At 38.0% G+C, this 22,622-nt stretch overlaps 1 protein-coding gene across 1 annotated transcript; it reads left to right on the forward strand.

Annotated features, from left to right (window-relative positions):
• Nucleotides 1-8,521: 8,521 nt before the first annotated feature.
• Nucleotides 8,522-21,988, forward strand: LOC135211299 (uncharacterized). The gene is made up of 8 exons (XM_064244617.1): nucleotides 8,522-8,613; nucleotides 9,693-10,184; nucleotides 11,463-11,679; nucleotides 13,917-14,120; nucleotides 14,911-15,036; nucleotides 18,422-18,496; nucleotides 20,058-20,156; nucleotides 20,300-21,988. The coding sequence occupies exons 2-8, from the start codon at nucleotides 9,856-9,858 to the stop codon at nucleotides 20,471-20,473; spliced, it is 1,224 nt and encodes a 407-aa protein (XP_064100687.1). The 5' UTR covers nucleotides 8,522-8,613; nucleotides 9,693-9,855; the 3' UTR covers nucleotides 20,474-21,988.
• The last annotated feature ends 634 nt before the right edge of the window (nucleotides 21,989-22,622 follow it).

The raw sequence follows: 22,622 nt of genomic DNA on the forward strand, positions 1-22,622 counted from the left end.
TGACTTCAACTGCTAAAGTTGCCTAATTAGGTGACGAGCAATTTCAACTCGATTAAGTTTAGACAAAGTCTTCGGCGACTCTTTAGCGGGTCTTGAGCGAATCTTTAACGATTCTTTTGGCGAATCTTTAACTATTCTTTGGCGACTCTTTTAGCGAACCATCAGCAATTCTTCAGAACGAACTTTGAGCGAATCTTCGGCGAATATTTGGCGACTCATTAGAGCGAACCTTGGTAGACTCTAGCGAACCTTGAACGACTCTTCGACGAATATTTGGCGACTCTTCAAACGATTTTTTGGCGAGTCTTCGTGCGAATCTTTAGCGACTCTTTGGGTGAGTCTTTGAGCGACTCTTTAGAGCGAATCTTCGGCGAATATTTGGCGAGTCTTCGTGCGAATCCTTAGCGACTCTATTTGGTGAGTCTTGAACGACTCCTTGAGTGAGTCTTGAGCGACTTTTCGGCGACTATTTAGCGAATCTTTGTGGGAGTCTTGAGCGACTCTTTGGCGACTTTTTCAGCGAGTCTTGAACGACTCTTTCAGCGACTCTTTGGCGACTTCAGCAAGACGTCGTCGGCTCCTGTAACTCTCTTTCTCTCTCATATGCATTCTGTCTTCGCGAATGACCAAGGCTGTCACGATATCCAGATTAAAATATCTCCGTTTTAATGTTTTCCTCATTATAATATTTTTGACTGACAGTCGCGTTTTTAATCATTAAAAGTTCACCCACACGTGACTGTCTGCATGTCACTTCTGAGTCATTTAGAACATTATATTCACAGCGTTCGTTTTTTAGCAGGTGGTGGTAATAACATTTTTTACCTTGAGATAATATATATATATATATATATATATATATATATATATATATATATATATATATATATATATATATATTTGTGTGTGTGTGTGTGTGTATATATATATATATATATATATATATATATATATATATATATATATATATATATATAGGCTTATTCCCCGAGTAAGAGAAAACTTAACCATTTTCCGTAACTAGCTTTTAAACTCGAGAGCTTATATAGTACTATCAATAAGAAAATATCACATATATACAGATTTCTGAGCATCCTTTGTCAGCGTTCTGAGGAAGTTCTGAACTCCAGTACTATAGTCTTTTATTTTCTTCTTCTTCGTCTTCTCTGAACCCGAATTGCATCTTAGTTTGGTTACGTCCACCCTATATCCCCCTTCCTATAGACCTATAAAACTCCTTTTCATTTTACCCTCCTACTACTAAGAGGTTTATCGGTAAACTTTATCTTCTTCTTCTTCTCCTCCTCCTTCTTCTCTTCTCCTCCTCCTCCTCCTCCTCCTTCTTCTTCCCTGGCCCAGAATTATATCTCAGTTCAGCCCTATAAAAAGTTCTTTTCATTTTACCCTCTAGTACTAGGAGGTTTATCGGTAACTTTTATCTTTTTCTTCTTCTTCTTCTTCTTCTACCCTGACCCAGAATTACATCTCAGTTTAGTTATGTCCTCCCTGAGGCTATATTTCCTGCATCTTAGACCTATAAATGTTCTTTTCATTTTACTCTCTAGTACTAAGAGGATTAACGGTAACATTTATATTTTTCTTCTTCTTCTTCTTCTTCTTCTTCTTCCTCTTCTTCTTCTCCTCCTCCTTCTTCTTCTTCTCCTTCCCTGACCCAGAATTACATCTCAGTTTAGTAATGTCCTTCCTGCAGCTGTTTCCCGCATCCTAGACCTATAAAAGTCCTTTTCACTTAACCCACTATAGTACTAAGAGGATTAACGATAACTTTTATCATCTTCTTCTTCTTCCATGACCTAGAATTACATCTCAGTTTAGTTATGTCCTCCCTGAGGCCATATTTCCTTCATCTTATAGACCCATATAGAACTCTCTTTTCCTCTTTCCCTCGACCTCGAAACAAGTGAAGACCTCCCGCCGCCAACCGACCTTGGCCGGCGAAGATTCGTGAGAACACAATATCAGAATTACCCCGAATCCCCAATGTCAGATTTGGGCCGCATATGTATACTGTTACTGGTCTGTACTTAGTGCAAGTAAGGCTGTCATTACGCCACCAGGCTATCTGTTATGCTAGTAGCGCCCATCCGCCACCACCCCTCCCCCCCTCCCACCACCCCCCCACAACCCCAACTCCTCCGACACGCGAAGTACTTAGAACAACTGACAATTTTATGGCGGGCGCGCTTCCACGCCTGGGGAATAGTACTATATGGCTATTTATCGATAGCCACCTATGCCATGGGGTGGTATTCATTTGTGATTGGTTCTATGGTAGAGGTAGCCTAAGGTTACGTATTGTTTAAATGCTTATGTCCTTTTATTACAGAATTGTTATTATAAACCAGCAAGCTATTGGCAGTACGCCTACTTAGTACTGCATTTATTGTCGAATCTCATCTGCACTGTGTCGTATAACTTTGCACACACACACGCACTCACTCACACACACACACACACACACACACATATATATATAATATATATATATATATATCTATATATATAATATAATATATTATATATATAATATATATATAGAATATATATATATGAATATGAATAACTTGATCACGAAGTATATAAAACGTGATGCTATGTATAAATAAAGGTTTTTTTTTGCCACGAAGGAAAAAAATGAAAAAGCGAGATAGCCGAGTACTTTCGGTCCTATTCGGACCCTTTACTGAGGGTCCGAATAGGACCGGAAGTACTCGGCTATCTCGCTTTTTCATTTTTTTCCTTTGTGGCAAAAAAAACCTTTATATATATATATATATATATATATATATATATATATATATATATATATATATATATATTACCATTGACCTCAAACCTAAAGACACTCTTATGGGAACTGAGTAATTAATGGCCTTCATTTCTAACACTTTTGCCTCCCATCAGATCAGAATTGTGTAGGTCTGTCTCTTCTTCTTATTTCCAAAACATCTCGAAATATGTAGTAGCCGTTTTAACTAACCCATCCTTTTCCATTCTCTCAGCCTGACCAGACCACCTTATCACACACTTATTGATATTTTCACTAGTGATCAACATTTGGCTCTGTTTTAGCTTTCTTGGTTTCCTTGTCCTTTTCGCCCATTCATATTCGACTGTTATTTATCCATTTCTATATTCTGTACTGCTACCTCAAATTCAACCAAAAATATCCTAGGACTATGTTGAGGCATATGGAGATCCTATCACTCCCAGCCAAGTTAGATGATCCTACGGAGCCTTCAAATCCTTCTTGGAATCATGCGACAAGAGGGGCACTTTGCATCACTTACAACAGCCACTTGTAGTAGGCCTACTGCACCACTTACAACAGCCACCCGTATGCCTATTGCATCACTTACAACAGCCACTTGTAGTAGGCCTACTGCATCACTTACAATAGCCACTTGTAGTAGGCCTACTGCATCACTTACAACACCCACTTTTAGTAGGCCTACTGCATCACTTACAACAGTCACCTGTAGTAGGCCTACTGCATCACTTATAATAGTCACCTGTAGTAGGCCTATTGCATCACTTACAACAGCCCTAAGGTTTCCTGTCGAAGAATTTTGACATGAGCATCGAAGAGAGAGGAAAGGTGCTTTGCCCGAATTTCTAAAGCCCCACGTTCGATTTATATGTCGAAGACATCTTTTTTGAGAGATAAATCAGAAGAGAACCTCGAGGTCATCAGGGCTGAGGAAGTTTTTGGACGTTTCGGTAATAAAGCTTACCAAAACGTGACACTTAACACCCCCTACCCCCTTCCAGTTTCCTTTAGAGACACTTTGATGACACCGAACTCCCTCGGGATATATACTCCCCAAAAGTTTTGGCCTACCAAAAGCCAACCAACCCGACCCGCTGCCTAGGTGGGTAAAGTAAGTGCCATGAGGTATATGCGAAAAACTAGATTTTTAGCTCTGCTGTCGACATGAAAACACCAGCACTTCAGGAGATGAGGGTACCACTAAAAGGATGAATATGCTGTAAAGGCTTAAGGTATAACAGGTATAATATAGCAGGTATAATAAGCTCCTCGAGTTCATCAAAATGAGCGTCAATTTTACCTTTCCCAGTAACAAAATTGCTCTCTATCGTATTTTGATTAAAAATGGGTAAGCGGCCGACTTGTTCCTGATGGCAGTGCCATAACGGAGGTCCTTAAACAGTAGATTGACAAAAAAAAAAAAGTGTTAAGCCTAGAATGAGGAGACAGAGGAAAATATAGAAAAGGACGGATGGATGGACAGAATTAAAATGTAATGGAAAGAAAAGAGCTGAAGCAGGTAACGTTTTCAAAGATTTGTGTTCAGTAAAAGAAAAATAAAAGTGAAATCTTGTCAATATAAATTTGGCTTATTAGTCTAATAAGGTGTAATATGAATCACCATAACCAATACGTTTCTACGAGTGATACTCCTTCCTCATAAAACACTAAACAAAAACAAAAAACATTAAAATTCTCCAAAAAAAATTATTTTGGAAAACAAAAAACAAAAAGAATCAATCGTAACATCAGTTTACTGACACCAATGACTATGTAATATCATACAGAAATGCTCGTACTATCTCCATAACATACTACAATAACCGATTATCTCGCTGACTGACGCGTCACCATGCGGTTGCAATCACGTCGCTCAAAAACGCGTTTTGCATACCAAAACACCATATTTTTTATTCTTAAAAAATATATATTTAATGTGGAAAAACAAGCCGTCATTGCAGTCACAGCATAGAACTACTTGGCGGCGCGGATGCCATTCACGAACGGTCAAAGGGGGCGAGAAGAGGCACCGTCAGTTAACGCGCTCCGCCATTTGGAAAATGGCGGGAATTCCTCCTCCCTCTGGCTGGCCATGGGTATCGAGATAGGACCACATGGCATGCGTGCACACGTCTGTCTGTCTGTCACACCCACCCCCTCCCTCCACCCCGTTATCGGCTGCATTCCTTACACGAAAGCAAGTGCGAAAATATCACATGCTAGCGGGCAAGGTCGCTCGCGCGCTTCGTGGAAGGAAGGTCACGTGACCTTCGCCGAGAGGGAAAGCATATGCCATGTTTACAACGGCACACCCTTAAGTGCCTCAGCTACTACTACTGATACTATTATCGCTGTTACTGCGGTTATATATATATATATATATATATATATATATATATATATATATATATAATATATATATTCTGAAAGCTTTCTTTAGCTTCGAGCCTGTAAGAAAGTAATAATTAATAAAAATAATAATAATGATAATAATTTATTCCCTCAAGAACCTAACTTGTAACTATATTCCTGTCCTGGTAAAATTAGTTCATTAAGCCTCTCTCTCTCTCTCTCTCTCTCTCTCTCTCTCTCTCTCTCTCTCTCTCTCTCTCTCTCTCTCTCTCTCTCAATTGTATATATTTCAATGTAATCAGCCATATTTTCCGTTTTTAATGTACAATATCAAAATATAATTGAATATTATATAATATAGAACTTAATCCCCTCGTATTGTCGTTATTCAAGCTACAAATTTTAACCAAAGTGTAAGCACGGATTTGTTTTACTTAAAAAGCTCAAGAGCGCAATGAATAGACAATTGTCAGACGAGCGATAATGGCATATGGCACTTCCAAGGGCACTTGGGCATCTCTTCAACCCAAAGCTGTTCAAGATGTCACAAGAATACTTCAGAGAAACATAGGTATTTGAAGTCTGAGCAGGTGATCTTAATTGGAAAATATTTTTCAAGTTCACGAAGTCTCTAACAGCAAGAATGTTACATCTCAGTCAGAAGAAGTAGAAGAAGAGGAGGAGGAGGAACAACCGAAGACCCACCAAATTCACCCCTTTTGGAGACCTAACAAGCAGTAAGACAAACGACCATATACCAGCCTATACTGAGCCACGGCGTTCCCAGATAATTGCCATTAGACTACCGAGCAATTCTGGAGTCACCTGAAAGCATAACAAGCTGTTTTATAACTTCCTTTTTCATATATGTAATATTATTTCTATGATATTCAGGCTGATGATGCCAACTGATCATGTTGGCGAAAGCTTCCTGTGTATAGCAATATATTACGTACAACTGCGGACTTCATTTTTCCAATTAAGGTCACCAGAGAGTGATGTTTTCGAATGAGATAGTTATTCCCTCAGAAGCCTGTGAATTCTTTGCCTTATTACGTATAATCAAAGGAGCTTCGATGAAATGGTCTGCGAGAACCTGCAGCATTGCAGCGACCTCTCCCACTGGCTTGAGTTACTTCGAGTTATTCGTTGCGACAGAGACTCTCCAAGTTCCTGAACGGGCAGTGAGCAGAACATTCTCAGCAGAACAGGAACTCGATCATCCATTTACTGCATAGGGCAGACCCCGTGATGGCATAAGGCCAGCTTAATCTACAGCTGTTACTACAAGTCATCAGTGCCAGAATAGGAACTCAGGGCATACATCTACTGCAGAAGACAGACCCCGCAATGGCATAAGGCCATCAGTGTCAGAACAGGAACTCAGGGCATACATCTACTGCAGAAGACAGACCCCGCAATGGCATAAGGCCATCAGTGTCAGAACAGGAACTCAGGGCATACATCTACAGCAGAAGACATAAGGCCAACTAAATCTATAAGAACAGCGACTACAATAGTGATCAGTGCCAGAATAGGAACTCGGGCCATAGTACACCTATACTGCAGACGACAGACCCCGCGATGGCATAAAGCCACTAAATCTATAAGAACGGTGACTACAACAGTGACCAGTGCCAGAACAGGAACTCAGGTCATCCATTTACTGCAAAGGACAGACCCCGTGATGGCATAAGGCCAACATAATCCTATGCAGTAACTACAACAGTGACCAGTGCCAGAACAGGAACTCGATCATCCATTTACTGCAGAGAGCAAACCCCGTGATGGCATAAGGCCAACATAATCCTAATGCAGTAAATACGACATTGACCAGTGGCTGATTCTTCCCGGACAACACTACCGAAAATTCATTCGGGTTAAAATTTCACTTAGCTATTTTCTGAATAGTAGCTTAGAACCAGTCGGCTGTGTTTAGCAGAATGGGGGTGAAAAATCTAAGTACAGAAGAACATTCAGTGTTTCAGACCAACTTCGATTCTGGGGTAAAATTCTATAATACAAATTTTTTCATGCTAAAATCTTCTGATAATGGAATTATCAACTACTTCTGCATACATCATTATGAGAATCGGCAACTGTACACAGATTAACGATATAAAATAGCAAAAAAATCGCCTTTCCTTAAGAAAATAACTCCAAAAATGTTGTTAAAAGAAATCTATATTTTTCCATAAATTAGCATAGATTAACATGGTGTTCATTTGAAAGAAGTTACTAAAGATAAGATGAAATCCAGCTAAAGAGAGATCACTTATTTGAGAAGAAAAAGAGTAAGTAAATGAATAAAATAATAAATAAATAGATAAAAATATAGATAAATTATTAAAGTATAAGATGAGAATTGTTAAGTGTTAGTAACCTTGAGAACGCAAGCATCTTCATTCGTATACAAGCAAATATGACCGAGGAAGAAGAAGAAGAAGAAGAAGAAAAAAAAAATACTACTTATTCCAAATTATGTCGAATGACGGTATTGACGGAAAATGTCAAGGCGACAGAATCCATCTGCTGAAGTATTCTAACGACGAAATTCAACTGATTTCGCATTTTTTCTGCATTGTGTAAGCAATGACACGCACGCTTTCCCAAGCACACACACACACACATATATATATATATATATATATATATATTATATATGTATATATATATCGAGCTACAATGTCCTTTAATATCTAATTCGCTCTACCTCGGAATTAATATATTTTCATATAAGCTTAACCGAAGGGGAATTTTTTTCTCGATAATAGATTTGCCTGGACCAGGGCGCGAACCTATGGATCCTTTCAAACCCAGGAACGTCAGTGAAGCGTTACCTACTACACCACCGCGAGAGGCTAAAAGTTCATGTCGCCTCTCACCCTCATATACCTTTCGCGCGCGAAAGGTATATGAGGGTGAGAGGCGACATGAACTTTTAGCCTCTCGCGGTGGTGTAGTAGGTAACGCTTCACTGACGTTCCTGGGTTTGAAAGGATCCATAGGTTCGCGCCCTGGTCCAGGCAAATCTATTATCGAGAAAAAATTCCCCTTCGGTTAAGCATATATGAAAATATATTAATTCCGAGGTAGAGCGAATTAGATATTAAAGGACATTGTAGCTCGATATATGTATATGAATCACGGAAATGTGATATGACTTATATTATATATGTGTGTGTGTGCCTGTCTGTATAAATTAACCTCAGACCACATCCACCATTGACATCTCGTCCCGTGCATTGAACACGAGGAAAAATCCCAGTCAATAATATCAGTCGAGTGGTACAATGCTCCTACTCGCCGAGTCACCTGTCAAATTTCGATTATTCTTTCCTGCAAGCTCTCACTACAGCCTTCTACGTTGAGAGGATTCTTAGACATCGACGCATTTTCGTCTCTTAAGCGTGAAATGGCTTTTAAAGCATAGGGGGTTGGGATGGTTGCGAAGTTATTGACGTATATCGGTAAGCGGTTCCATATTGTGATTGTGCCCAAGGTGTGCCCAAGACCTATAGAGACATTGATTGTGCCCAAGGTCTATAGAGACCTTGTTTGTGCTCAAGTTCTATAGACGTTGATTGTGCCCAAGGTCTATAGACGTTGTTGTGCCCAAGGTCTATAGAGACCTTGTTTGTGCCCAAGGTCTATAGACGTTGATTGTGCCCAATGTCTATAGACATTCTTGTGCCCAATGTCTATAGACATTCTTGTGCCCAAGGTCTATAGAGACCTTGTTTGTGCCCAAGGTCCATAGAGACCTTGATTGTGCCCGAGGTCTATAGAGACATTGATTGTGCCCAAGCCTTGATTGTGCCCTTTGATGTGCGACTGTGTTGTGTTTTTTTTAATGGCATTTTTTTTTTATGGAGATTCCGGAGTGCACGGTGTTTTACGGAGTTGAGATACGTGTATACATTGAAGTGACATTTCATGGAGATTCCGGATTTCGCAGTATTTCTTGGAACTGAGATTTGTGCACAGTAAAGTGACATTTTATGGAGATTCCGGATTTCGGCGTGCTTTCCGGGCTACTTCCGGACCATAGATCACTATTGGCTATATAATACCAGGTTAATCTTCAACAACAATAACAAGTCCTTCACCTTTTTATTGTAACTGGCATCAGGTTGTGTTTTATATCTGAAGTTGAGTTCGCAAATCAAACTGTTTGTGTGTAGTGTTTGTGTTTGTGTATGTATGTATGTGTATTTATGGGTGTATGTAATCATCTGGATGTGTGTGTGGGTGCGTATGTTTGTATCTGTGGGTGTTTGCGTGAGTTTGTTCGTTTGTTTTAGGTTAAGCCAACCGTGAGCTGGCACGGGCTCTTGCTTTAGGGCAGCCCGTAACAAACGAGTGTGTGTGTCAGAGAGAGAGAGAGAGAGAGGACAACAAAGTAGATGCAGAGTTATCATTTTAAGCTGCTTGTTCAAGGTTCACTTATAATTTCATATATATATATATATATTATATATTTATATAATATATCTATATATATATATAGATATATATATATTATAAAAAGATCCGCCCTTTCTCACAGAACAGATAAAACTGAAGTGAAGTGTCACTTACTTAAAAAAAAATGAAAAATAAGTAATTGAAATATGATCTAAAACGAAGCCTTTCGTCTCTACACGATTCTCCAACTGTCGTCTATCTGATAATTTAATATCTATGATCTGTCTCACTGACATTTGAGATCTATGATTATGTTTACGTGTCTCCGCAAGTATTCCCGAAGACTCTCATCAACAGTTCGCCACTGGAAACTGCTGGTAGTAGTCCTGTCAGCGACGGTTATCCTATACACTCGGCTCCATAACGGAGAAACTAACCAGATATCCTACGACGAAGTCCCACAGTCCTTCGCAACTCACGCGAGCGAAATCCTGCGATACGAAGGATACCCCGTGACTGAGGGTTGGCTCTCAGAATTGAGGATTCCTGTAGGATGCTCAACGCTTGGAATCTGCGGCGATGGATCTGGAAGGATGCGTCTCCGTTTCGTCGAGGAGTTTGATTATGAGATGAGGTGAGTGTTGACACTGAGTGCTTGGAGCATACACACACACGCACACAATAATAGATATATATTTAGAGAATATAATATCATATATATATATATATATATATAACATACATACATACATACATACATACATACATACATACATAAATATATATATATATATAGATATATATTATTATATATATATTATATATATCCATATACATACACACACACACACACACACACACACACACACATATATATATTTATATATATATATATATATATATATATATATATATATATATATATATATACATACATACATACATACATACTACATACATAACAACATACATATAATATATATATATATATTATATATATATCTATATATATATATATATATACATATACATACACACACATACACACACACACACACACACACACAAATCATAGAGAGAATCCACTGAACATTTCTCTTTCACGTTCAAAGATAAAGAGCGCACCCCAGGCATAGATGCGCTAATATTTACGTAATATTGGTTCTCATAAAAAAAATTAAATCCAAAAATAAATAAGGAAGCGTTCACATTTTTGAAAGAAGGTATCATTTGGTGGTTAATAAACAGAGGAAAGAAAAAACAAACAAATTAAATTTTAATCCGATTAAGTGTAACATTTGAAATATATACAGTGCTGTAGGTGATTTTTTAATGAGAGTCATCACTGACACGAGGCAGGAAACAAATGGATTATCGAGACACGGGCTGAATTTGAATGGGTCCTGCAGAATTTCTGACTAAGTTATCTGTCTATTGAAAAACAGAAGAACAAATAAACACCACAAACAAAACTAAGCAATATCTTTCAGTGCATATTTTAACATTATAACAGTGCGTCCAAAATTGTCGCCTAGTAAGAACAATTTTTTAAAAATCGGAGACCATACAATCCCCAAAATTGACAGGGATCATTAAGAAATGGAAAAGTTACCCTTGCAGCAGAGTTTGATGTCCGCTTTCATCTAAATTCTGAAGTATCTACAGTTGTAATTTTGATAATGGAAATGTGTTCTATTGCCTCCAAATCCTACTAAAAGTTTTGTCCGCTAGCGCTGTGAAATTTCCTTAGAATATACATTGATATCTTTACTACAATTTTCATAATTCCCATATCCTTTTTAAACATATATTTGTCCCTTGCTTCCTAAATAACAAAAAAAAAAAAAATAAATAAATCTTTCGCGGAGCCATAAATCCCATGTAATAATTACAACCTTGCTATTAACCACAGAGCTCCAATGGCCCCTTCGGAAGAGATTCACATCCTTCCAGCGTCGAGGGAGGTCGCCGCTCATAGGACGTGGCCTTCGGGGAAGGAATCCCGCCTGAGAGATGTTCGGGACTACTTTGATCACCTGGAGACGCCCCAGATGTCCTGCAGGAAGCTGGTTATGGTCGGAGGATCCCCCACTTGCGACCGCGCCAGCACTTTCCTCGACGGGCATAAAGTGAGCAAGTTGTCTCTCTTTTAAACATTCAGTTGTTGTCCTTGACTCGTATGGGTCCTGTCGTGTAGTCTCTTTCACGTGTAAATGCCTAATATATACTCTTATCCCCATAGAATGATAGTGCCGTCAGTGCACCTCACGCGATGCACTGTAGGTATCACTTGAGGTTCCTCACGGCGTCCCTTTGGCCCTATAGCTGCAACCCCTTTCATTTTTGTTTTTACAGGACATCCGTTCATATTCACGTTCTTCCATCTTACTTTCCAACGTGACACGTGGAATAAACTGCAACCAGAAGTTGTAAACAGCAACAGTGTGGAAGAGTTTAAAAGAAAGCTAGACAAAATCATTAGGACACTGTGAATGCACAGTAAAACCTGTTCCTACAGATAAGTGAGCACACGATGTCTCCTCGGATGGACTAACAAGTCTGTGAGACATCCTAATCCTTGTAACTCCTTGTAACTGTGAGATTTTCCTCCTGTTACACCTCTCAAACCTTTTCACTCTCAATGTTCCTCTCTGAGCTGGATAAACTCAGGTTCCGAATGCCTGACAAAACCCCCACCGACAAAACTCCCACACGACAAAATCCCCACACGACAAAATTCCCACATGACAAAACCCCCACTAACAAATTACCTATCGTTATTCGATAGTTATTTACAGTGGTTACAAGAAAACCATGTTACTTTATTAGTAACTGCTAACTAGCAAACTATCTGTAAATATTTGTATTGATAATTATCTTTTAGTAGTTATTTACAATGATTACAAGGAGCTTTAGGTTGAGAGTAGATTAACTTTTCTTTATTTGTTTACCCATCATGGAAATCACCTGTAATAATAAAGGTGGAGAGAAACTGTATTATAAATGTTATATGTATATTGAAAAATCCACCAGTGATACTACGAAGAGATGGGAATGTTCTAGAAGATCAGCGTTTGGATGTAATGGAAAAATAACAACAAATTTAGAGATATCGGACGTCATGTCAAGTATAGAGCATAATCATGAGCGAGATGAAGGATCAGTGGAAGTAGCAAAAATGCGTAACTCTCTATCAACAGCCGAAATCAACTAGAGGAAATACTGGTCTCGTTGTAGCGGATTCGTTGGAGAGTGTGAATCAAGAAGGAAGACTTGCCATTGGAAATATAAATACAGTTAAAAGATATTATGCTGAAAGAAAGCGCCAAGAAGGACGCCCTAAGGATCAAGAACCTTGAATGGGTCTTGAAAATTCCAGGAGAGTGGACTGTGACTCGAAGAGAAAATTCTGGTATATGAGGGTGATTTTGTAAGTGGGGGTTTTGTCGCCCCACCGTGCCACCCCTATAGGCCTTTTGGCCTAAGTCTTATATTCCATTCCTAATAAACTTTTTTCCTTGATGAGGGCAAACATGAATGCAGGAAGCACGAGGTGCAACTGGCAAGGTCTTCCAAATACGCCGCCTCTCTCTTGAATGTTCCAATGAATTAAAAAAAATACAGAATTCTGTCGCTTTTGTTGGCGATTCTATAGAAGAACATGGTTTATAAGAAAATTTTTTTTTTTACTGAATAATATAGAGAAGGGTGTATATGATACAGTACGGGTGAGATCATTTGAGGAATTTGCCGAGATCATTTGAGGAATTTACTGAGATCATTTGAGAAATGTACCGAGATCATTTGAGAAATATACCGAGATAATTTGAGGAATTTGCAAGGATGATTTGAGAAATGTTCCGAGATAATTTGAGGAATTTGCCGAGATAATCTGAGAATTTTACCGAGATAATTTGAGAATTTTACCGAGATACTTTGAAAAATGTACTGAGATGATTTGAGAAATATACTGAGATAATTTGAGAATTTTACCGAGTTTATTTGAAAAATGTCCCGAGATAAGTTGAGGAATTTGCCAAGATAATTTAAGAATTTTACCGATATAGTTTGAGAAATATACCGTCCTTTGTTTATGTTTTTACATTCACCACCGAGGGACTGGTACTAAACACGGCACCCGTTGTTGTTTGAGATTAAGCTGGCCTTATGCCAACACCACGGGCTCTTACCCATAGAACACGGCACCCCACGAACCTTTCGTACAGAATTATCCTTTGGTTAATATTACTCTACAAAGTTTACCCCCAGTTAAGATATTACACCAACTCAAAACTTATAAGCTTGGCAACACCTAAATGGAGTATAACTTTCCCATACGTTTATAATTCCTTTCTTAAATCACCAGGCGCTATGCATGGACCCACAGCTCGAGTTACTCCCCGGTGGTGGCCTCCCTGACAAATGCCTAACGCTGTCCTTCGGCGTCAATTTCGACACGACCTTCGACAGAGCCGTGGCTGATCTGCCCTGCGAAGTCCACCTGTTCGACATTCTAGATTTCTCGCCCGTCCAACTTCTAGAGGAGAAGAACCACGTTCGTTTCCACAAGGTATGACTCATTTCTTTGAAGTTTAGGGTAAGTCTGCATTACAGTAATACGCGTTTTAAATTTTGGTACCCCATCACCAACATGTCACAAACTTGTTGAATACAAGTCAACAACATGTTGGTAGTTTTAACAAATGCTTCATACGATTTATCCAGCTTTTTGCCAAAAGGTTCGTTCCAACCACTTGTTATCAACTTGTTTGTGGTATGTATGCAATAAGTTGTCAGTGCTTTATTCAATTATTCAGCATTAGCTGAAGATTCATACTTGTAGGTACTCCACGTATGGTCACTGACTTGTTATCAGCTTGTTGGCGATACGTAGTTCCTCGTTGGACGAGTGGGTTACATGCCCGCCTACCGATTTGGTAGTCCCGAGTTCGATTCCCCGCTCTGCCAACGTGGAAGCAGAGGAATTTGTTTCTGGTGATTAGAAATTCATTTCTCCTAATTATAATGTGGTTCGGATCCGACAATAAGCTGTAGGTCCAGTTGCTAGGCAACCAATTGATTCCTAGCCACGTAAAAATATCTAATCCTTCGGGCCAGCCCTAGGAGAGCTGTGAATCAGATCAATGGTCTGGTTAAACTAAAATATTCTGAAGTTTGTGGTATGATATACGCTCGCGTTGCCAGATCTCGCAAGATTCCTTGGTTTTTCATCTGTGATTTAACCGGATCCTGCTAGGCACTAGAAAATGATCCTGTTGTTGAGACCTCAGGTTTGTAGCTATGAGAAATACAAATTGTCTTAGGAAATTTGTCATTTTTTTACGCTTCCGTTGTCACAGGTAGGACTGGCCGAGACGCGGCGCGATAATTTCTACACTGACATCAACCAGTCCCTCCCAGTGAACTCGATAGACGGGCTCTTAGTCGACTACGAGCTGATGTTTAGGCCTATACACGTCCTGAAGGTATGAGTGGGATGACTCGGCACGAGGACTTGTATCTACAGATATCTATTTATTTATTATTAGGCATACTACTTGAATAGTTTTTTCATTTGTCTTTCTCTAACATTATCTCTTCATTATTTCTATCATTTGTCAGATTTTGTTCACTTATTGTCAGTTTTCTCAAAGCTACTATCATTTAGGCTGTTCTTCTGTTTTTGTCCAGCAAAGACACATAGGCTTCTTAAAATAGAGTGCTTACATCATAGTAAGATTTAGGTCTTTCGGATATTTGGCTGGACCTGTATATATAATTGTGGCTACTTAAGGAAAATCTTATCAATCGGACAAATTGCTTAAGGAATCCAATATTTCCCTGATGAGAAATTTCCTTAATAAAACTCATTTCTTGAACAAACAAACAAACTCGTACAGAATTAATTTCTAGATGCACTAGTTGCAGAAATGATTTATGTATGAAATTGAATGCAGTCAATTCTTACACCAAAATAATTGTGGAAATAATCACATGACTAAATTCATTTAGGAAATTGGTCTTAGATGTGACATTATAGAAATAATTGTTTAAATAGATCATTTCATAACAAAAAGCTAATAACCTCTTGACAAACCCAGTATCCGGAATCCTTAATCAAATCACCTTTCCCAGAATCTGACATTTTCTATCACTCTTTTCTAAGTCAGTCTTTACATATTGGCAATTTATTTATCAAGCTCACCGGAAATTAAAACTTTGACCCAGATTTCTTCAGTGATCGTTTTGCACTTCAGAAAGTTACTATTGTACGTCTAGTTTTGACTTTACCAGTCGACACTTCAGCATAACCCAAATTCTAGTTCTATTCATGAATAAAATAGTTATTAACATACAAAGTTCCGAGAACAGACCAGAGAGAGAGAGAGAGAGAGAGAGAGAGAGAGAGAGAGAGAGAGAGAGAGAGAGAGAGAGAGAGAGAGGTTGTTTTGAGCAAGCTTTCCATCCATGATATTTGATGCTTTTTGAGGAAAAGACTACAGTAATCACGTTTAATCTTGCCGTTTTTATCCCATATGGGGTTCGTGCCATCAGTGCGCCTCACGCGATGTCCTGTGAGCATGACTGAAGGTTCTTTGCAGTGTCCGTTGGACCCTTTCATTCCTCTTACAGCATCTCCGTTCATATTCTTTTTATTTCATCTTTCTTTCCCCCCCCCCCTCTTACAAAAAGTCCCAGTGCTCGATCTACCGGTGCTGAATCAAATAAACTTAATAAAGGTGTGTATAATATATTATATATATATAGATATATATATATATATATATATATATATATATATAATATAATTATATATATATATCTAATAAACGGAGCCCATAAAAACACCAAAATGTAGAGAGAAAAGTACTATATTTCAGAGACTGCTGTCTCTCTCTTCAGGTATATGAATGAGAAAAGTTTACAGAAAAGGTGGTATTTATACCAAGAGATCCGTCCACAAGTAAGCCAATTTAGGTCACCCCCGCTGATAATCTTCCTTTAATCTTCTTAAGCGTTGGTTGAATGAAAACTTCGTCGACGACATCTGAAATCCACGCGCCTTTTGAGGTGTTCATTACCTGCTTCTCTTTTATTAAGGCCGATTCCATCATTTGACTCTTGTACCGGCAGTTGCTGCTATAAATTACACGTGACAAATTCCAGTTTATTCTATGGTTATGTTCATTTATATGGTTGAAAATAGCCGAGTTCTGTTGTCCATACCTAACTGACCGTTTGTGTTGTATTAATCTCTGGGGAAGTGATTTACCTGTAAATCCGATGTAAGATTGGTCACAGTCCTGGCATGGGATCTCATAGACCCCAGAGTCTTTGGGAGATGTCTTTTGTTGGACGTTAATCAGGGATTTTGCTAAGGTGTTTGGGTAGGTAAATGCAAAAGGGTTGGATTTCCCAAGGGTGTGGGTTACTCTCTTAATCGTCTCCAGGTGACGAATTTTTATTTTATTGTTGGGTGTGTCTCTGGTCTTGTCTTTAGGGGGTCGGTAGAAAATTACGTTTGCTTTTTGAATTGCTTTCTCAATTATATGGGGACAAAAATCTTCCGAATGTTTAATGTGACTGGGAGAAAAGTGCCTAAAAGAGGAGAAAGGAGGCCAGCTAACCATTTAGAAATTTTGTAATTGAAAGCTCCGGCGCATGAAACAATGGGTCTGAATGGAAGATTGTCTTTATGAGTTTTGGGAAGGCCATAAAAGTAGGGTAATTTAGGATTAATTACTATAAATTTCTCTAATAGTTCAATACTCTTTTTGTCTTGGCCAATTAATCTTACTTTCCGAAAAAATTCTGTGGGAACGTTCTGGAGGGGATTTTTCGTCAGTTTTTCAAAAAGCAAACGTAATTTTCTACCGACCCCCTAAAGACAAGACCAGAGACACACCCAACAATAAAATAAAAATTCGTCACCTGGAGACGATTAAGAGAGTAACCCACACCCTTGGGAAATCCAACCCTTTTGCATTTACCTACCCAAACACCTTAGCAAAATCCCTGATTAACGTCCAACAAAAGACATCTCCCAAAGACTCTGGGGTCTATGAGATCCCATGCCAGGACTGTGACCAATCTTACATCGGATTTACAGGTAAATCACTTCCCCAGAGATTAATACAACACAAACGGTCAGTTAGGTATGGACAACAGAACTCGGCTATTTTCAACCATATAAATGAACATAACCATAGAATAAACTGGAATTTGTCACGTGTAATTTATAGCAGCAACTGCCGGTACAAGAGTCAAATGATGGAATCGGCCTTAATAAAAGAGAAGCAGGTAATGAACATCTCAAAAGGCGCGTGGATTTCAGATGTCGTCGACGAAGTTTTCATTCAACCAACGCTTAAGAAGATTAAAGGAAGATTATCAGCGGGGGTGACCTAAATTGGCTTACTTGTGGACGGATCTCTTGGTATAAATACCACCTTTTCTGTAAACTTTTCTCATTCATATACCTGAAGAGAGAGACAGCAGTCTCTGAAATATAGTACTTTTCTCTCTACATTTTGGTGTTTTTATGGGCTCCTTTTATTAGATGGAATTCTGTTGTTACAGAACATTTTTACCAGTCATGTATATATATATATATAATATATTATATATATATATATTTATATATAAATATAATATATATGCAATATATACATATATATATATATATATATATATATATATATATATAGATATATATATATATATCTATATATATTATATAGTATATATATATATATATATATATATATATATATATATATATTATCTATATATATATATATGATATATATATATATATATGTATATATTATATATATATATATATATATATATACATTTGTTTTTTTTTAGCTAGATATCGAGGACGACGAGTGGGCAGTCTTCAAACATTTGGTGAAGCAGCCCATTTTAGATGCAGTAGGACAGGTGAGTCTCGGATCAGCTTACGCATACGAGAGAGAGAGAGAGAGAGAGAGAGAGAGAGAGAGAGAGAGAGAGAGAGAGAGAGAGAGAGAGAGAGAGAGAGAGAGAGGAGAGATTTTGTTCTGTTTGGTTTTAGAACGTTCCTTAGCCAATAATGCACTGAAGTAGCAGTTGAAGATTTCAAAGGAAAGCCGAGGTAAACTTTGACATTCCGGTAAAATCTGTCGGTGGAGAATCGTCGTAAGAGAAAATAAAGAAATCGAGAGGCAATTAAATTGTGAGAAGATCAAGAAATTAGCAGCAGAGTCGAGGAAGAATGGAAGGTTTACAGACGACAACGGTAACTTGACTGGAAAAAGAAATTGAAAAAAACAAGTGCACTGGGTGAAGCGAAACAAGGATATGGAACGGTAATTACCGTGGTGTCCCAAGGCATTGCGACATCAGTGAGTGATACTTCCTTCTTGATTTGATCAATCAACGTCAGGTCTGGTCTGTTGGCTGGTACCATAGTCTGATACCATAGTCCCAGAGGATCTTTGCTTATATGGATAAAAGCTGCAGGGGCCACTGACTTGAAATTCGAGGTTCCAAAGAATATGGCGCTCATTTGAAAGAAGTTACAGAAGAGAACAAAAAGAAGAGATCAGTTAGCAGAACAGAGAGAAAGATAAATTAAAAAATAAACAGATGGAAGTATAGATAAAGTAGTTAAGTGCGAGATTATTATGTTTTAAGGTAGTAATGCAGTGGATCTTCGATTGAACCTTTAAGTTCCAATCGCACAACATCCTAAGGGAGATTGTTCCACAGTCCAGTGGTGTGAGGAATAAAAGAACCTCTGGAACTGATAAGTTCGACAGCGTGGCACAGTTAGTGGAAAAAAAAAAGGAGATTCCAATGTAATGAGACGGATCCAGTTACCAAAGTGATTAGACCCAGTTCGATGGACTGAAAACCCTCCTAATTACTTGAATGCTTGGGGTTTCCCTGACTGATGATAATGATGATAACACTCGTAATGTAATGTTGATTGACGTTAATGCAGTTAGTATATATTTATGTGTGTATATGACAACTTTTCACCTTGTCCTTACGTAAGTTCTTTTCTCTCTGATAGATGTTTGTATTCATTAGTTAATAATAATAATAATAATAATAATAATAATAATAATAATAATAATAATAATAATAATAATAATAATAATAATAATAATAATATTGACAGGAGAGGCATACTAGTATTTCATGAAATTGTCAAAGCTTATTGATATGAAACAAGCGTCGAACAATAGCTTTTTTTCGAATTCAAATCAGTTAATGAATATAACAGTAACAACTAATAGCAGTAGCTTTTACAGTAGTAGTGATAGTGCTAGCAAAGGAATAGAAATGTACTTGATAATAATAAACAAATTGTAATATAACAAGCTGAAGGGGTCTTCCTGCTAGTCTGGCCTTCTCAAGACATTGCCAAATTCTGGTAACGTCCTTACAGCCCCGAGAGCAACTCTGCTGATTTCGGACTAAACCTCACGATTGCTTTTCTCTCCTTCTCTCCCAGATCGCCATGGAAGTACATGCCGAAGCCCTGGGGAAACTGCCAACCAAAAAGCAACTGCCTTACATCCAGAAAAGATACAGGATACTCAGAGCTATAGAGGTGAGTTTAGTAAGACAACTGTTTATCTACCAAAGAGGACATGAGTAAATTCAATGTATACACGTATACAAAATTTGCTCAGGCCTGGGGCCAAACTTTCAAATGACTGATTTTAACATTCTTCTTCTTCCCTTTTCATCCAGGAAAGAGGTTTCCGTCTGGTGGCCTACTGGCCTAATCGCCAGCCCCGTGGCTACAAAGACGCAGATACCGGTCGACATTACGACCTGTGCGGGGAACTACTTTACGTCAATTCGAATTGGTACAATGCCACCTTCAAGAATACCCTGAAGAATTTTGGGTTTCGGTTCCAGTAATATTTTCAAGCAGCATATTGAGTCTTCTTTAAATGCTTGTAATGGTATAACCATCTGCGAAATAAATAAGTCAATAACAATAACATTGAGAATGAAAGCACAGGATAGAGAGGTAATATATTAGCTCATTCGTTACAGGAAACACTAAAGTGAGAGACGTTTTCTATAATAGAACTCAACACTCCAACATTGCTTTGAGGTCGGAAGATCTATATGAATATCACCCAAGAAGACAAATATTTTGGTATTTGGGGGGGGGGGTTCACTACTCAGAATTTTCAATTAAACGTCATTGGCTTTTTTATTTAACTGTTAAATCTTTTCCTAATTATGACTGTAGGAAACCCATTGTCATTGCAAAAACGATTTATGAAATCGCCAGTGGATCTATGGTGCTCACCTAATGGAAATTACATATTTCATAAGTTTATCCTTAAACATAACCCACCAAGTCTCGTTTTTTATAGTAATTCCCAAACTACATTTTCTTTACTCTTTTAGAAAGGTAAACTTAATCAATTATTTGTTGTTCACCGTAGTTCGCGATACTCTTGTATTATTATTATACAGAAGACAAAACCTATTCATATGGAACAACCCTACAAAAGGGGGGCATTGACTTGAAATTTAAGCTTTCAAATAATATGGTGTTTATTAAGACGAAGCAAGATATGTAAAAATTGCCAAATTACCTCAGTGGTCCCTTGTTTGGTACCGAGACCTGACTACCAATTACGAAAAGTCGCCGACTTTGTGTTTATGATTTTCTTTATATTTGTCTTTTTTTATCATCATAGTATTTGCTGTCTCTTGCTTATGAATTTACTTTCATCCCAAGGGACTGGTACCGAAAAACGGACTCATTTTGCACGTAAACTGGTACTACTAGTTACTGAACAGGATGGGTGCCGTAGTTAGCCTTTATTTTTACCAATTTATGTTACGACAATAGTTGCTGTCGACCTTGATGAAAGAGTTTGCCAACCAACAGATGTTCTATGCTGTATGTTAAATTAAATACCCTAATATAGTGATTTTGGGGTATATTATGTCTGTGAATGTAAAATTATACTTGTAAAACCATGACGATCACACACACATACATCTTACTATAATGGTCGTTATGTCTGCCCATCCGTCTGTCATTCAATCACGGCCAAACGGCTGGTCCGATGGGCATGAAACTTGGCAGGGTTATGGTGGGGACCCCTAAGATGGTTTATAAAGGGGTTTCATCCTAACCTCCCACCCCCGCTCCTCCCTGTAATTTGCTAGTATATGAAATAATCATTCTGACACATGATTTATATCATTCATACCACAGAGAAAAATAAAATATTAGGTGTGGGCTAGATCGTAGCTTAATGAAGGACTATGTCAGTGGCTTAGAAATAAAGCAGAAACCAGACAGGACCCATACCAAATCTTATTTTTCTTTAGTAGTAACTGACGTGATTGTCATGCTATATAAAAATGCACGTTAGTGAGCATTTTATTTGTATGTATTATGTGTATGGAGTTATTATTGTTAATTGTCATAAAATTTTCAATTTAATTGTAAATTAAAATAATTTTTATAACTTACATTTTTGCTTCACCTTGATTTAAGTTAAATTGCCCTCTTATGTTACTGCTTTTCGAAAACGTGCACATTCTGGGATATTAATGTAAACGTCAATGTGAAATGAGAAAAAGCCATGTAAACTAAGATCTTTATTACAAGACATTTAACTTTATTTTCACGTACACGGCAACGGGAAAACTGAAATACATAAATTTTTCAGTAAAAAGAAACGGTTAGAATTCTATCATGGTGTCTAAAAAATAGCTGATTCTACATAATGACTGAGCTATATGTCTGGCCTAGTGTTGTCTGGAAGGCCGTCGTGTAAAAATTTTATTTGATAACAGCCAAGGTCAAGTGAGGTTACCTTGGTAAGACCTCCCAGAGGCAGTTATCCCCTGTATACTCGATAAAATAATTGATTTGAATACAGTGCTTCATGAAGGTGCTTGTGACATGTAGATTAATGTAAACGCTGATCTTTGTAAATTTTGTTCAAGTGCATGGATTTATCCCATTTTTTTCGACTGTGAATTGATTTACAATACAGTTGCCATATTGGGCCGTTTGATTCCTGCTTGTTAT

This window comes from Macrobrachium nipponense, chromosome 4, assembly GCF_015104395.2.
Source record: "Macrobrachium nipponense isolate FS-2020 chromosome 4, ASM1510439v2, whole genome shotgun sequence".
In the NCBI taxonomy this organism is placed as follows: domain Eukaryota; kingdom Metazoa; phylum Arthropoda; class Malacostraca; order Decapoda; family Palaemonidae; genus Macrobrachium; species Macrobrachium nipponense.